Consider the following 17,538-nt stretch of genomic DNA (forward strand, 5'->3'; position numbering starts at 1 on the left):
GTGTATGTCTTGAATAATCTGTAAGAAATGAATTGTATCGCGTACATACGATGATAGGCAAGTAACTAAAGGCTTTAGATGGTTATCAACTACACGACTGAGGTTTTCTGTTAGGCTTCCGCAGCCTGAGATGATAGGTCTGCCCGGTGGTTTTTTCTTTTGTTTGTGCAACTTTGGTAACGCATAGAAAGTTGCCTCTTTGGGGTGGCTAGTCCTAATGAACTCCCAAAGTTGTTTGGATATTGCATTATATTGAAATGCAGTATCAACAAGTGTATAAAAGTCGTGAGTGAATTTGTCCAATAGAGATTTGGGGATGGGGCGATACCACTCATGATTTTGTAATATATCCATGCACATCTCAGTATATTGTGCACTGTCCATAACCACGACGTTGCCACCCTTGTCAGAGGGTTTAATGACAACGTCGTGGTTGCGTGACAGCGCCTCCAGAGCCAACCGTTCATCACGGCTGAAATTGGAGTATGGATGTGGGAAGTTTTTCATTCTATTGATATCTGTTGATACCAATTTGAGAAAAGCTGCGGCGTTGGGGTTGGAGCTAGGCGAGGGATATAGGGTGGATTTATTTTTCAATGTACATACTTGCGTATGTGGGGTAGGTATAACATCCATGTTCCTGTCGGGGTCATGGGTGTTTTCCTGAGTCAGAGGATTTTCAAGTTCGTTTTCGTCTAGCAAAGCAACAAGATTATCTAATGCTTGAATCTCTTGATTTGTGAGCTTCTGTTCCGTCATGGGTTTTTTTGCATATAGACTTTTTAGTAAAACCTTGCGGATGAATAGATGTATGTCTTTAATGGCTCCAAATCTGTCCAGACGGGTGTCTGGGCAGAAAGTGAGGCCACGTCCTAGAACAGCCAATTCGTGTTCATTAAGTGAATATGATGATAGGTTGACTACATTTAGCGTGGTTGATGTTGATTGAGTTTGTGGGCCTTGGATGACTGTGTTTTTGCTTGTTTTTGATGCGTTTGCATGCGGTCTCGCATTTGATCTAAAAAAGTTCCAGGGAGCATAGATTGTGATTGTGGTGTGGTGGGCATAGTGGATGATGTATTTAGAGACGATCCGGAACAGCTGGCCGGAGTCTGTACATCTGATGTGTCGCTGTTAGGATGGTGATTTAAATGGGAGCCATTACTTGCCTGTGAGGGAGAGCTCTCCATGTGTGAAGACTCATCATATGATTCATTGCCCTGGCGACGCCGTTTAAATTGTCGACGACCTTTGGTATAACTAGAGGGCTGTAGGGAAGAAGAGACAGATGAGTGCATAAAGGATTCAGATGCGTTTTTTTGTTGTTTATTTTTTTGTGGTTTTTTGGAAAATTTATTGTTTGTGTTGGTTTGCCATTTGTAAGCTCTACCGTCTTCAAAGGCCTTCCTATCACGTTGTAGTTTTTTGTCCTTTTTAATTAATATATTTTTATTGAACTCTTCTAGATGTCGTTTTAGTCTTTCTTCTGACTCTGAGAAGGACACATGAGTTTTTAGTGGTGACATTTGATTTTGTAGTTTTTCCAATTTACCATCTATATCAGTTATACGTTTGGTATATTCATCAATAAGCAACAGCATCATTTTCCTTGAGCATTCCTTTAGGTTCTCCTCCCACACCGCCTTAAAACTAGGGTCTATATGCTCAAATGTAGGGAAAATTTGTACCCTAAGTCCAAAGGGGTTTAAATTAGCCGAAATGTAATCTTTGAAGGATTTAATGTGCCAGTGCAAGAGAGATTTTTTCTCTAACAATTGACTTAGGGTGGAGAAAGTTGTAGACAATTCAAAATCAAGAGATTCTTTCTTTTCAAATTCATTGTGTACTTTGGACATGAAGTCCGTCCAATGACTTCCTTGGTATAGGGCCATGTTGACAGAAAACGAAAAAATAGAAAATGAAAAACACAAAATCAAACAATGTAGTCTAAACTAGTCCGTTGTATGTACATACGTTGCTTCTCATGGAGGAGGGACTTACACCGGTATTTGCTACCTATCATGAAAGATAAAAGGAAAATGAGAGCAAGGTGTGTACAAAAGGGGAGGAGGGGGGCCAATATCCTGGAAATTGGAACTATAGAGAAAATTATGCACTAAGTGTGCATTTGGGGTCGCCCTTAATGGATATTATTGGCCACAAGTGAGTATTAAATCTCATAGATTGTTATATATAAAAGTGCACTAGAGTGCCATCTTTATTAAACACATTCAATATATAAAAAAATATAACAGTAGAATTTACAATTGTATAAAGTGCAAATACAAACACTATACATTCGCTTGCATATAGAGGATATAGCACCCATGTGCCTACAGCCCGCAGCCTGTATATGGAGAATCAGGCGGATGAGGTGTATGGCGTGTACCCGACATGTTTCGGAAATAGGTATGTATTACTCCTTCATCAAGGGATTTATGATTGGGTGCTCAAATCTATCTGTAAATATCAAAGGACAAAATAATAATAGAGAATATCTATGTCGTCATAAATTATATGCGACTGCATTTTTGCAATATATGCGATTTTAGTAGTTATTGAAGGAAGTAGTATAGAAAAGGTCTGGTATGGACTAATTATACTTACATCAATTTGATTCATAAAGACAAAAAACAGCAGTTAAAACAGTATAACTGAGAGCAGGCTGGCTTCTGGTTCACATGACACAAGGTGGGCAACCAGGAGTGTGATGCAGAGCGTTGCAGCACTTTCACAAGGGATGACCGATGGAGATCTGTGTATTTAAAGAGTGATGTTTGTAAGTGTACAAGGCATATAATTAAGCCAATGCTTTGCTGAAGGATAGAGTGGTCATTCAGCTGTGGTTAAAAGGGGAGAGTAGGTGTGTAGAAAAAGTATTCAGATGATCTAGAACAAAGTATCTATTCAAATTACCTTGTGGCTATTTAGTGATCTCTCAAGACCAGACCTCCAGGCAGCAGTTCAAAAGACTGACAGATGCCAAAGGAGTGTCTGTGTCCTAAATAGGACAGCTGATTGGACATCAGCCAATCAGTGTCCACTCCACATAGTCAGCTGCAAAACAAGCAGCCATGTGTGGAGATCGGGCATCCCCCAGACAACGAGGCGCGCGGCGTAGCCACGCCCATGGGGGCGTGATGACGTCACGCGTCTTGACGTCACCGGCGGGTATGCGGTCCCGGCGCGATTAGCGAAATCCACACCGGGAACCGTGCGAGAGCTCGTCCACATGCAGAAGGCCTATGGGGCGCGCAGCCAAGTGCTGCCCCATGGCCATGCATGCGTAGAGCTTACCCGCCGGGTGTCCGTGCGCACGCGCACATCCACACCAAGGAGAAACTGCGCCATCTAGTGGATGGATGTAAGAAGGTGAACAAAAATGAATCAACAAAAAGCCAGCCTGCTGTACATGATTACAAGAAAAATAAGAATAAAAAAGGTGAATAAATGAGGAAGCATAAAAGAGCAAAACAAGAAAAAAAAGGAAACATATTGTAAATGACCAGAGGTTACATATGGGCAGTTTGTGAAATAACAGTCAATTTCAAACGATGTTGATAAAATAAACAAAATCTTCAAAATCTTTAAAGTAAACACAAAGTGTTCATTATTGTAATCGAGCAATTTGTATTATAACGGTATAGGGAACCCAGATATACATATTGTTCAGACCTATCGTATAACGATGATTTAGATCAAAGACAGTCTAAATATATATGGGCACAATGTCTTGTATCCATACCTGTATCTATCTGGAAATGTTTTACCACACCGATGAATACTATTTAATACATGAAGTCTGGAAGCTGACAAAAAAACATAATAAAAGGTGAGACATTTAGATTAAAGTGTAAAAGTAAACAGTGGGATGTATTAGGAGGTCCCTATAGATCTAGTTCGCAGACCCCTGATGTGAACCCAGGCAGAAATGGTTTGAAGTTGAAGGCCCCGTTTAGGCCAGGTGGATGGTTGGCCCGTAGATTGTGTATCCATCTCAGTTCGCATTGGAGAAGACGCTTGTTAGAATCTCCTCCTCTTGGACTGAAGTGGATGCGATCAAGGGCCAAAAAGTATACTTTGGGGGTCGATGAGGGATGAGCCATTGCCATATGGCGACCAATAGGGAGGTCTGGATCGCGTTTGCGTATGGTGCCAAGATGTTGGTAAATGCGTTTCCAGAACTCGTTTATGGTCTTACCAACATAGTAGCACCCGCATTCGCAAGTCAGTAAATATACTATTGCTGGGGTTTTGCAATTAACGTAGTGCTTGGGGGTAAACCTTTGGCCATTAGGCAGAATAATATTTTTTCGTTTGTCCATATATTGGCAATAGTGGCAGCCCCCACACATATATGTTCCCAATACTTTGCATGGATCGCCTTTGCAAGTTTTGTACTCACTGTTAACTATTTTGTCTCCTATAGATGGTGGCCTCCTATAGGTGACTGTTGGGGCACTGGGGACAAAGGGGGCCAAAGTTTGGTCCATAGTTAATAAGTGCCAGTATTTATTTAGAATGCGCTTTATCTGCCTATGTTCTGAAGAATATGTCGTGATGATTCTAATTGTTTCATCTTTACTGGGTTGTTTTTGTGCATTAAGTAGGTCACGACGAGATTGGTTGAGCGCTCGTTTATACGCTTTTTTTTTTTTTTTTTTTTTTAAACAGGTGTTTGAGTATCCTCTTTCGAGGAGTCTCTTTTTTAGGGCATTGGCTTCCATTTTAAATCTAGTATCATCGGAGCAGTTACGGCGTGCTCTTAGATATTGACTATATGGTATAGAGGTTAGAAGGGGCTTGGGGTGGAAACTACTTGCGTGCAACAATGAATTACCGGCTGTGGGTTTTCGGTATAGTTCACTGGAGAGATTGCCATCTGGTGATCTTTGGACCAGTACATCCAAAAATGTAATTTCCTTTGGACTGTGGGTCATTGTAAATTTTAAATTGAAGTCGTTCTTGTTAATACAATTAAGAAATTCATGTAGTAATTCAGTTGGCCCGTCCCATATCATGAAGATATCGTCTATGTAACGTCGCCATGTAATAACATGGCGCATATACACAGACAACGACTCCTGGACAAGCAGTGAATGTTCCCACTCCCCCAGGTACAGGTTGGCGTACGATGGGGCACAACAAGTCCCCATCGCCACGCCCTGTACCTGGAGGTAGTGGGAACCGTCAAAGCAAAAGAAGTTATGGTTGAGTATAAACTCAAGAGAGGCCAGGATGAATTCAATATATTTGGGTTCAGAATCGCTATATTGTTGCAAAATGTGTTGTATGGCCGATAACCCTTTAGCGTGGGGAATGGTGCAGTACAAGGATTCCACATCGATGGCTACCAATTGGGTGCCTTCTTCTATGTGTATGTCTTGAATAATCTGTAAGAAATGAATTGTATCGCGTACATACGATGATAGGCAAGTAACTAAAGGCTTTAGATGGTTATCAACTACACGACTGAGGTTTTCTGTTAGGCTTCCGCAGCCTGAGATGATAGGTCTGCCCGGTGGTTTTTTCTTTTGTTTGTGCAACTTTGGTAACGCATAGAAAGTTGCCTCTTTGGGGTGGCTAGTCCTAATGAACTCCCAAAGTTGTTTGGATATTGCATTATATTGAAATGCAGTATCAACAAGTGTATAAAAGTCGTGAGTGAATTTGTCCAATAGAGATTTGGGGATGGGGCGATACCACTCATGATTTTGTAATATATCCATGCACATCTCAGTATATTGTGCACTGTCCATAACCACGACGTTGCCACCCTTGTCAGAGGGTTTAATGACAACGTCGTGGTTGCGTGACAGCGCCTCCAGAGCCAACCGTTCATCACGGCTGAAATTGGAGTATGGATGTGGGAAGTTTTTCATTCTATTGATATCTGTTGATACCAATTTGAGAAAAGCTGCGGCGTTGGGGTTGGAGCTAGGCGAGGGATATAGGGTGGATTTATTTTTCAATGTACATACTTGCGTATGTGGGGTAGGTATAACATCCATGTTCCTGTCGGGGTCATGGGTGTTTTCCTGAGTCAGAGGATTTTCAAGTTCGTTTTCGTCTAGCAAAGCAACAAGATTATCTAATGCTTGAATCTCTTGATTTGTGAGCTTCTGTTCCGTCATGGGTTTTTTTGCATATAGACTTTTTAGTAAAACCTTGCGGATGAATAGATGTATGTCTTTAATGGCTCCAAATCTGTCCAGACGGGTGTCTGGGCAGAAAGTGAGGCCACGTCCTAGAACAGCCAATTCGTGTTCATTAAGTGAATATGATGATAGGTTGACTACATTTAGCGTGGTTGATGTTGATTGAGTTTGTGGGCCTTGGATGACTGTGTTTTTGCTTGTTTTTGATGCGTTTGCATGCGGTCTCGCATTTGATCTAAAAAAGTTCCAGGGAGCATAGATTGTGATTGTGGTGTGGTGGGCATAGTGGATGATGTATTTAGAGACGATCCGGAACAGCTGGCCGGAGTCTGTACATCTGATGTGTCGCTGTTAGGATGGTGATTTAAATGGGAGCCATTACTTGCCTGTGAGGGAGAGCTCTCCATGTGTGAAGACTCATCATATGATTCATTGCCCTGGCGACGCCGTTTAAATTGTCGACGACCTTTGGTATAACTAGAGGGCTGTAGGGAAGAAGAGACAGATGAGTGCATAAAGGATTCAGATGCGTTTTTTTGTTGTTTATTTTTTTGTGGTTTTTTGGAAAATTTATTGTTTGTGTTGGTTTGCCATTTGTAAGCTCTACCGTCTTCAAAGGCCTTCCTATCACGTTGTAGTTTTTTGTCCTTTTTAATTAATATATTTTTATTGAACTCTTCTAGATGTCGTTTTAGTCTTTCTTCTGACTCTGAGAAGGACACATGAGTTTTTAGTGGTGACATTTGATTTTGTAGTTTTTCCAATTTACCATCTATATCAGTTATACGTTTGGTATATTCATCAATAAGCAACAGCATCATTTTCCTTGAGCATTCCTTTAGGTTCTCCTCCCACACCGCCTTAAAACTAGGGTCTATATGCTCAAATGTAGGGAAAATTTGTACCCTAAGTCCAAAGGGGTTTAAATTAGCCGAAATGTAATCTTTGAAGGATTTAATGTGCCAGTGCAAGAGAGATTTTTTCTCTAACAATTGACTTAGGGTGGAGAAAGTTGTAGACAATTCAAAATCAAGAGATTCTTTCTTTTCAAATTCATTGTGTACTTTGGACATGAAGTCCGTCCAATGACTTCCTTGGTATAGGGCCATGTTGACAGAAAACGAAAAAATAGAAAATGAAAAACACAAAATCAAACAATGTAGTCTAAACTAGTCCGTTGTATGTACATACGTTGCTTCTCATGGAGGAGGGACTTACACCGGTATTTGCTACCTATCATGAAAGATAAAAGGAAAATGAGAGCAAGGTGTGTACAAAAGGGGAGGAGGGGGGCCAATATCCTGGAAATTGGAACTATAGAGAAAATTATGCACTAAGTGTGCATTTGGGGTCGCCCTTAATGGATATTATTGGCCACAAGTGAGTATTAAATCTCATAGATTGTTATATATAAAAGTGCACTAGAGTGCCATCTTTATTAAACACATTCAATATATAAAAAAATATAACAGTAGAATTTACAATTGTATAAAGTGCAAATACAAACACTATACATTCGCTTGCATATAGAGGATATAGCACCCATGTGCCTACAGCCCGCAGCCTGTATATGGAGAATCAGGCGGATGAGGTGTATGGCGTGTACCCGACATGTTTCGGAAATAGGTATGTATTACTCCTTCATCAAGGGATTTATGATTGGGTGCTCAAATCTATCTGTAAATATCAAAGGACAAAATAATAATAGAGAATATCTATGTCGTCATAAATTATATGCGACTGCATTTTTGCAATATATGCGATTTTAGTAGTTATTGAAGGAAGTAGTATAGAAAAGGTCTGGTATGGACTAATTATACTTACATCAATTTGATTCATAAAGACAAAAAACAGCAGTTAAAACAGTATAACTGAGAGCAGGCTGGCTTCTGGTTCACATGACACAAGGTGGGCAACCAGGAGTGTGATGCAGAGCGTTGCAGCACTTTCACAAGGGATGACCGATGGAGATCTGTGTATTTAAAGAGTGATGTTTGTAAGTGTACAAGGCATATAATTAAGCCAATGCTTTGCTGAAGGATAGAGTGGTCATTCAGCTGTGGTTAAAAGGGGAGAGTAGGTGTGTAGAAAAAGTATTCAGATGATCTAGAACAAAGTATCTATTCAAATTACCTTGTGGCTATTTAGTGATCTCTCAAGACCAGACCTCCAGGCAGCAGTTCAAAAGACTGACAGATGCCAAAGGAGTGTCTGTGTCCTAAATAGGACAGCTGATTGGACATCAGCCAATCAGTGTCCACTCCACATAGTCAGCTGCAAAACAAGCAGCCATGTGTGGAGATCGGGCATCCCCCAGACGACGAGGCGCGCGGCGTAGCCACGCCCATGGGGGCGTGATGACGTCACGCGTCTTGACGTCACCGGCGGGTATGCGGTCCCGGCGCGATTAGCGAAATCCACACCGGGAACCGTGCGAGAGCTCGTCCACATGCAGAAGGCCTATGGGGCGCGCAGCCAAGTGCTGCCCCATGGCCATGCATGCGTAGAGCTTACCCGCCGGGTGTCCGTGCGCACGCGCACATCCACACCAAGGAGAAACTGCGCCATCTAGTGGATGGATGTAAGAAGGTGAACAAAAATGAATCAACAAAAAGCCAGCCTGCTGTACATGATTACAAGAAAAATAAGAATAAAAAAGGTGAATAAATGAGGAAGCATAAAAGAGCAAAACAAGAAAAAAAAGGAAACATATTGTAAATGACCAGAGGTTACATATGGGCAGTTTGTGAAATAACAGTCAATTTCAAACGATGTTGATAAAATAAACAAAATCTTCAAAATCTTTAAAGTAAACACAAAGTGTTCATTATTGTAATCGAGCAATTTGTATTATAACGGTATAGGGAACCCAGATATACATATTGTTCAGACCTATCGTATAACGATGATTTAGATCAAAGACAGTCTAAATATATATGGGCACAATGTCTTGTATCCATACCTGTATCTATCTGGAAATGTTTTACCACACCGATGAATACTATTTAATACATGAAGTCTGGAAGCTGACAAAAAAACATAATAAAAGGTGAGACATTTAGATTAAAGTGTAAAAGTAAACAGTGGGATGTATTAGGAGGTCCCTATAGATCTAGTTCGCAGACCCCTGATGTGAACCCAGGCAGAAATGGTTTGAAGTTGAAGGCCCCGTTTAGGCCAGGTGGATGGTTGGCCCGTAGATTGTGTATCCATCTCAGTTCGCATTGGAGAAGACGCTTGTTAGAATCTCCTCCTCTTGGACTGAAGTGGATGCGATCAAGGGCCAAAAAGTATACTTTGGGGGTCGATGAGGGATGAGCCATTGCCATATGGCGACCAATAGGGAGGTCTGGATCGCGTTTGCGTATGGTGCCAAGATGTTGGTAAATGCGTTTCCAGAACTCGTTTATGGTCTTACCAACATAGTAGCACCCGCATTCGCAAGTCAGTAAATATACTATTGCTGGGGTTTTGCAATTAACGTAGTGCTTGGGGGTAAACCTTTGGCCATTAGGCAGAATAATATTTTTTCGTTTGTCCATATATTGGCAATAGTGGCAGCCCCCACACATATATGTTCCCAATACTTTGCATGGATCGCCTTTGCAAGTTTTGTACTCACTGTTAACTATTTTGTCTCCTATAGATGGTGGCCTCCTATAGGTGACTGTTGGGGCACTGGGGACAAAGGGGGCCAAAGTTTGGTCCATAGTTAATAAGTGCCAGTATTTATTTAGAATGCGCTTTATCTGCCTATGTTCTGAAGAATATGTCGTGATGATTCTAATTGTTTCATCTTTACTGGGTTGTTTTTGTGCATTAAGTAGGTCACGACGAGATTGGTTGAGCGCTCGTTTATACGCTTTTTTTTTTTTTTTTTTTTTTAAACAGGTGTTTGAGTATCCTCTTTCGAGGAGTCTCTTTTTTAGGGCATTGGCTTCCATTTTAAATCTAGTATCATCGGAGCAGTTACGGCGTGCTCTTAGATATTGACTATATGGTATAGAGGTTAGAAGGGGCTTGGGGTGGAAACTACTTGCGTGCAACAATGAATTACCGGCTGTGGGTTTTCGGTATAGTTCACTGGAGAGATTGCCATCTGGTGATCTTTGGACCAGTACATCCAAAAATGTAATTTCCTTTGGACTGTGGGTCATTGTAAATTTTAAATTGAAGTCGTTCTTGTTAATACAATTAAGAAATTCATGTAGTAATTCAGTTGGCCCGTCCCATATCATGAAGATATCGTCTATGTAACGTCGCCATGTAATAACATGGCGCATATACACAGACAACGACTCCTGGACAAGCAGTGAATGTTCCCACTCCCCCAGGTACAGGTTGGCGTACGATGGGGCACAACAAGTCCCCATCGCCACGCCCTGTACCTGGAGGTAGTGGGAACCGTCAAAGCAAAAGAAGTTATGGTTGAGTATAAACTCAAGAGAGGCCAGGATGAATTCAATATATTTGGGTTCAGAATCGCTATATTGTTGCAAAATGTGTTGTATGGCCGATAACCCTTTAGCGTGGGGAATGGTGCAGTACAAGGATTCCACATCGATGGCTACCAATTGGGTGCCTTCTTCTATGTGTATGTCTTGAATAATCTGTAAGAAATGAATTGTATCGCGTACATACGATGATAGGCAAGTAACTAAAGGCTTTAGATGGTTATCAACTACACGACTGAGGTTTTCTGTTAGGCTTCCGCAGCCTGAGATGATAGGTCTGCCCGGTGGTTTTTTCTTTTGTTTGTGCAACTTTGGTAACGCATAGAAAGTTGCCTCTTTGGGGTGGCTAGTCCTAATGAACTCCCAAAGTTGTTTGGATATTGCATTATATTGAAATGCAGTATCAACAAGTGTATAAAAGTCGTGAGTGAATTTGTCCAATAGAGATTTGGGGATGGGGCGATACCACTCATGATTTTGTAATATATCCATGCACATCTCAGTATATTGTGCACTGTCCATAACCACGACGTTGCCACCCTTGTCAGAGGGTTTAATGACAACGTCGTGGTTGCGTGACAGCGCCTCCAGAGCCAACCGTTCATCACGGCTGAAATTGGAGTATGGATGTGGGAAGTTTTTCATTCTATTGATATCTGTTGATACCAATTTGAGAAAAGCTGCGGCGTTGGGGTTGGAGCTAGGCGAGGGATATAGGGTGGATTTATTTTTCAATGTACATACTTGCGTATGTGGGGTAGGTATAACATCCATGTTCCTGTCGGGGTCATGGGTGTTTTCCTGAGTCAGAGGATTTTCAAGTTCGTTTTCGTCTAGCAAAGCAACAAGATTATCTAATGCTTGAATCTCTTGATTTGTGAGCTTCTGTTCCGTCATGGGTTTTTTTGCATATAGACTTTTTAGTAAAACCTTGCGGATGAATAGATGTATGTCTTTAATGGCTCCAAATCTGTCCAGACGGGTGTCTGGGCAGAAAGTGAGGCCACGTCCTAGAACAGCCAATTCGTGTTCATTAAGTGAATATGATGATAGGTTGACTACATTTAGCGTGGTTGATGTTGATTGAGTTTGTGGGCCTTGGATGACTGTGTTTTTGCTTGTTTTTGATGCGTTTGCATGCGGTCTCGCATTTGATCTAAAAAAGTTCCAGGGAGCATAGATTGTGATTGTGGTGTGGTGGGCATAGTGGATGATGTATTTAGAGACGATCCGGAACAGCTGGCCGGAGTCTGTACATCTGATGTGTCGCTGTTAGGATGGTGATTTAAATGGGAGCCATTACTTGCCTGTGAGGGAGAGCTCTCCATGTGTGAAGACTCATCATATGATTCATTGCCCTGGCGACGCCGTTTAAATTGTCGACGACCTTTGGTATAACTAGAGGGCTGTAGGGAAGAAGAGACAGATGAGTGCATAAAGGATTCAGATGCGTTTTTTTGTTGTTTATTTTTTTGTGGTTTTTTGGAAAATTTATTGTTTGTGTTGGTTTGCCATTTGTAAGCTCTACCGTCTTCAAAGGCCTTCCTATCACGTTGTAGTTTTTTGTCCTTTTTAATTAATATATTTTTATTGAACTCTTCTAGATGTCGTTTTAGTCTTTCTTCTGACTCTGAGAAGGACACATGAGTTTTTAGTGGTGACATTTGATTTTGTAGTTTTTCCAATTTACCATCTATATCAGTTATACGTTTGGTATATTCATCAATAAGCAACAGCATCATTTTCCTTGAGCATTCCTTTAGGTTCTCCTCCCACACCGCCTTAAAACTAGGGTCTATATGCTCAAATGTAGGGAAAATTTGTACCCTAAGTCCAAAGGGGTTTAAATTAGCCGAAATGTAATCTTTGAAGGATTTAATGTGCCAGTGCAAGAGAGATTTTTTCTCTAACAATTGACTTAGGGTGGAGAAAGTTGTAGACAATTCAAAATCAAGAGATTCTTTCTTTTCAAATTCATTGTGTACTTTGGACATGAAGTCCGTCCAATGACTTCCTTGGTATAGGGCCATGTTGACAGAAAACGAAAAAATAGAAAATGAAAAACACAAAATCAAACAATGTAGTCTAAACTAGTCCGTTGTATGTACATACGTTGCTTCTCATGGAGGAGGGACTTACACCGGTATTTGCTACCTATCATGAAAGATAAAAGGAAAATGAGAGCAAGGTGTGTACAAAAGGGGAGGAGGGGGGCCAATATCCTGGAAATTGGAACTATAGAGAAAATTATGCACTAAGTGTGCATTTGGGGTCGCCCTTAATGGATATTATTGGCCACAAGTGAGTATTAAATCTCATAGATTGTTATATATAAAAGTGCACTAGAGTGCCATCTTTATTAAACACATTCAATATATAAAAAAATATAACAGTAGAATTTACAATTGTATAAAGTGCAAATACAAACACTATACATTCGCTTGCATATAGAGGATATAGCACCCATGTGCCTACAGCCCGCAGCCTGTATATGGAGAATCAGGCGGATGAGGTGTATGGCGTGTACCCGACATGTTTCGGAAATAGGTATGTATTACTCCTTCATCAAGGGATTTATGATTGGGTGCTCAAATCTATCTGTAAATATCAAAGGACAAAATAATAATAGAGAATATCTATGTCGTCATAAATTATATGCGACTGCATTTTTGCAATATATGCGATTTTAGTAGTTATTGAAGGAAGTAGTATAGAAAAGGTCTGGTATGGACTAATTATACTTACATCAATTTGATTCATAAAGACAAAAAACAGCAGTTAAAACAGTATAACTGAGAGCAGGCTGGCTTCTGGTTCACATGACACAAGGTGGGCAACCAGGAGTGTGATGCAGAGCGTTGCAGCACTTTCACAAGGGATGACCGATGGAGATCTGTGTATTTAAAGAGTGATGTTTGTAAGTGTACAAGGCATATAATTAAGCCAATGCTTTGCTGAAGGATAGAGTGGTCATTCAGCTGTGGTTAAAAGGGGAGAGTAGGTGTGTAGAAAAAGTATTCAGATGATCTAGAACAAAGTATCTATTCAAATTACCTTGTGGCTATTTAGTGATCTCTCAAGACCAGACCTCCAGGCAGCAGTTCAAAAGACTGACAGATGCCAAAGGAGTGTCTGTGTCCTAAATAGGACAGCTGATTGGACATCAGCCAATCAGTGTCCACTCCACATAGTCAGCTGCAAAACAAGCAGCCATGTGTGGAGATCGGGCATCCCCCAGACGACGAGGCGCGCGGCGTAGCCACGCCCATGGGGGCGTGATGACGTCACGCGTCTTGACGTCACCGGCGGGTATGCGGTCCCGGCGCGATTAGCGAAATCCACACCGGGAACCGTGCGAGAGCTCGTCCACATGCAGAAGGCCTATGGGGCGCGCAGCCAAGTGCTGCCCCATGGCCATGCATGCGTAGAGCTTACCCGCCGGGTGTCCGTGCGCACGCGCACATCCACACCAAGGAGAAACTGCGCCATCTAGTGGATGGATGTAAGAAGGTGAACAAAAATGAATCAACAAAAAGCCAGCCTGCTGTACATGATTACAAGAAAAATAAGAATAAAAAAGGTGAATAAATGAGGAAGCATAAAAGAGCAAAACAAGAAAAAAAAGGAAACATATTGTAAATGACCAGAGGTTACATATGGGCAGTTTGTGAAATAACAGTCAATTTCAAACGATGTTGATAAAATAAACAAAATCTTCAAAATCTTTAAAGTAAACACAAAGTGTTCATTATTGTAATCGAGCAATTTGTATTATAACGGTATAGGGAACCCAGATATACATATTGTTCAGACCTATCGTATAACGATGATTTAGATCAAAGACAGTCTAAATATATATGGGCACAATGTCTTGTATCCATACCTGTATCTATCTGGAAATGTTTTACCACACCGATGAATACTATTTAATACATGAAGTCTGGAAGCTGACAAAAAAACATAATAAAAGGTGAGACATTTAGATTAAAGTGTAAAAGTAAACAGTGGGATGTATTAGGAGGTCCCTATAGATCTAGTTCGCAGACCCCTGATGTGAACCCAGGCAGAAATGGTTTGAAGTTGAAGGCCCCGTTTAGGCCAGGTGGATGGTTGGCCCGTAGATTGTGTATCCATCTCAGTTCGCATTGGAGAAGACGCTTGTTAGAATCTCCTCCTCTTGGACTGAAGTGGATGCGATCAAGGGCCAAAAAGTATACTTTGGGGGTCGATGAGGGATGAGCCATTGCCATATGGCGACCAATAGGGAGGTCTGGATCGCGTTTGCGTATGGTGCCAAGATGTTGGTAAATGCGTTTCCAGAACTCGTTTATGGTCTTACCAACATAGTAGCACCCGCATTCGCAAGTCAGTAAATATACTATTGCTGGGGTTTTGCAATTAACGTAGTGCTTGGGGGTAAACCTTTGGCCATTAGGCAGAATAATATTTTTTCGTTTGTCCATATATTGGCAATAGTGGCAGCCCCCACACATATATGTTCCCAATACTTTGCATGGATCGCCTTTGCAAGTTTTGTACTCACTGTTAACTATTTTGTCTCCTATAGATGGTGGCCTCCTATAGGTGACTGTTGGGGCACTGGGGACAAAGGGGGCCAAAGTTTGGTCCATAGTTAATAAGTGCCAGTATTTATTTAGAATGCGCTTTATCTGCCTATGTTCTGAAGAATATGTCGTGATGATTCTAATTGTTTCATCTTTACTGGGTTGTTTTTGTGCATTAAGTAGGTCACGACGAGATTGGTTGAGCGCTCGTTTATACGCTTTTTTTTTTTTTTTTTTTTTTAAACAGGTGTTTGAGTATCCTCTTTCGAGGAGTCTCTTTTTTAGGGCATTGGCTTCCATTTTAAATCTAGTATCATCGGAGCAGTTACGGCGTGCTCTTAGATATTGACTATATGGTATAGAGGTTAGAAGGGGCTTGGGGTGGAAACTACTTGCGTGCAACAATGAATTACCGGCTGTGGGTTTTCGGTATAGTTCACTGGAGAGATTGCCATCTGGTGATCTTTGGACCAGTACATCCAAAAATGTAATTTCCTTTGGACTGTGGGTCATTGTAAATTTTAAATTGAAGTCGTTCTTGTTAATACAATTAAGAAATTCATGTAGTAATTCAGTTGGCCCGTCCCATATCATGAAGATATCGTCTATGTAACGTCGCCATGTAATAACATGGCGCATATACACAGACAACGACTCCTGGACAAGCAGTGAATGTTCCCACTCCCCCAGGTACAGGTTGGCGTACGATGGGGCACAACAAGTCCCCATCGCCACGCCCTGTACCTGGAGGTAGTGGGAACCGTCAAAGCAAAAGAAGTTATGGTTGAGTATAAACTCAAGAGAGGCCAGGATGAATTCAATATATTTGGGTTCAGAATCGCTATATTGTTGCAAAATGTGTTGTATGGCCGATAACCCTTTAGCGTGGGGAATGGTGCAGTACAAGGATTCCACATCGATGGCTACCAATTGGGTGCCTTCTTCTATGTGTATGTCTTGAATAATCTGTAAGAAATGAATTGTATCGCGTACATACGATGATAGGCAAGTAACTAAAGGCTTTAGATGGTTATCAACTACACGACTGAGGTTTCTGTTAGGCTTCCGCAGCCTGAGATGATAGGTCTGCCCGGTGGTTTTTTCTTTTGTTTGTGCAACTTTGGTAACGCATAGAAAGTTGCCTCTTTGGGGTGGCTAGTCCTAATGAACTCCCAAAGTTGTTTGGATATTGCATTATATTGAAATGCAGTATCAACAAGTGTATAAAAGTCGTGAGTGAATTTGTCCAATAGAGATTTGGGGATGGGGCGATACCACTCATGATTTTGTAATATATCCATGCACATCTCAGTATATTGTGCACTGTCCATAACCACGACGTTGCCACCCTTGTCAGAGGGTTTAATGACAACGTCGTGGTTGCGTGACAGCGCCTCCAGAGCCAACCGTTCATCACGGCTGAAATTGGAGTATGGATGTGGGAAGTTTTTCATTCTATTGATATCTGTTGATACCAATTTGAGAAAAGCTGCGGCGTTGGGGTTGGAGCTAGGCGAGGGATATAGGGTGGATTTATTTTTCAATGTACATACTTGCGTATGTGGGGTAGGTATAACATCCATGTTCCTGTCGGGGTCATGGGTGTTTTCCTGAGTCAGAGGATTTTCAAGTTCGTTTTCGTCTAGCAAAGCAACAAGATTATCTAATGCTTGAATCTCTTGATTTGTGAGCTTCTGTTCCGTCATGGGTTTTTTTGCATATAGACTTTTTAGTAAAACCTTGCGGATGAATAGATGTATGTCTTTAATGGCTCCAAATCTGTCCAGACGGGTGTCTGGGCAGAAAGTGAGGCCACGTCCTAGAACAGCCAATTCGTGTTCATTAAGTGAATATGATGATAGGTTGACTACATTTAGCGTGGTTGATGTTGATTGAGTTTGTGGGCCTTGGATGACTGTGTTTTTGCTTGTTTTTGATGCGTTTGCATGCGGTCTCGCATTTGATCTAAAAAAGTTCCAGGGAGCATAGATTGTGATTGTGGTGTGGTGGGCATAGTGGATGATGTATTTAGAGACGATCCGGAACAGCTGGCCGGAGTCTGTACATCTGATGTGTCGCTGTTAGGATGGTGATTTAAATGGGAGCCATTACTTGCCTGTGAGGGAGAGCTCTCCATGTGTGAAGACTCATCATATGATTCATTGCCCTGGCGACGCCGTTTAAATTGTCGACGACCTTTGGTATAACTAGAGGGCTGTAGGGAAGAAGAGACAGATGAGTGCATAAAGGATTCAGATGCGTTTTTTTGTTGTTTATTTTTTTGTGGTTTTTTGGAAAATTTATTGTTTGTGTTGGTTTGCCATTTGTAAGCTCTACCGTCTTCAAAGGCCTTCCTATCAC

At 41.4% G+C, this 17,538-nt stretch overlaps 2 protein-coding genes across 4 annotated transcripts; both read right to left on the reverse strand.

Annotated features, from left to right (window-relative positions):
- Positions 1–2,184: 2,184 nt before the first annotated feature.
- Positions 2,185–6,141, reverse strand: LOC141112200 (uncharacterized). 2 transcript variants are annotated; one of them, XM_073604794.1, is made up of 2 exons: positions 3,746–6,141; positions 2,185–2,460 (listed from the first exon to the last, which is right to left on the reverse strand). In XM_073604794.1, the coding sequence occupies exon 1, from the start codon at positions 6,132–6,134 to the stop codon at positions 3,888–3,890; it is 2,247 nt and encodes a 748-aa protein (XP_073460895.1). In that variant the 5' UTR covers positions 6,135–6,141; the 3' UTR covers positions 2,185–2,460; positions 3,746–3,887. The 2 variants fall into 2 exon arrangements, with proteins under 2 accessions (XP_073460895.1, XP_073460894.1); XM_073604793.1 differs by having other exon boundaries at positions 2,185–2,755.
- A 1,418-nt stretch (positions 6,142–7,559) lies between these two features.
- LOC141112199 (uncharacterized) lies at positions 7,560–11,516 on the reverse strand. Of its 2 annotated transcripts, none has more exons than XM_073604792.1 (2): positions 9,121–11,516; positions 7,560–7,835 (listed from the first exon to the last, which is right to left on the reverse strand). In XM_073604792.1, the coding sequence occupies exon 1, from the start codon at positions 11,507–11,509 to the stop codon at positions 9,263–9,265; it is 2,247 nt and encodes a 748-aa protein (XP_073460893.1). In that variant the 5' UTR covers positions 11,510–11,516; the 3' UTR covers positions 7,560–7,835; positions 9,121–9,262. The 2 variants fall into 2 exon arrangements, with proteins under 2 accessions (XP_073460893.1, XP_073460892.1); XM_073604791.1 differs by having other exon boundaries at positions 7,560–8,130.
- Between the last annotated feature and the right edge of the window lie 6,022 nt (positions 11,517–17,538).

This window comes from Aquarana catesbeiana, linkage group LG11 (assembly GCF_042186555.1).
Source record: "Aquarana catesbeiana isolate 2022-GZ linkage group LG11, ASM4218655v1, whole genome shotgun sequence".
Lineage (NCBI taxonomy): Eukaryota > Metazoa > Chordata > Amphibia > Anura > Ranidae > Aquarana > Aquarana catesbeiana.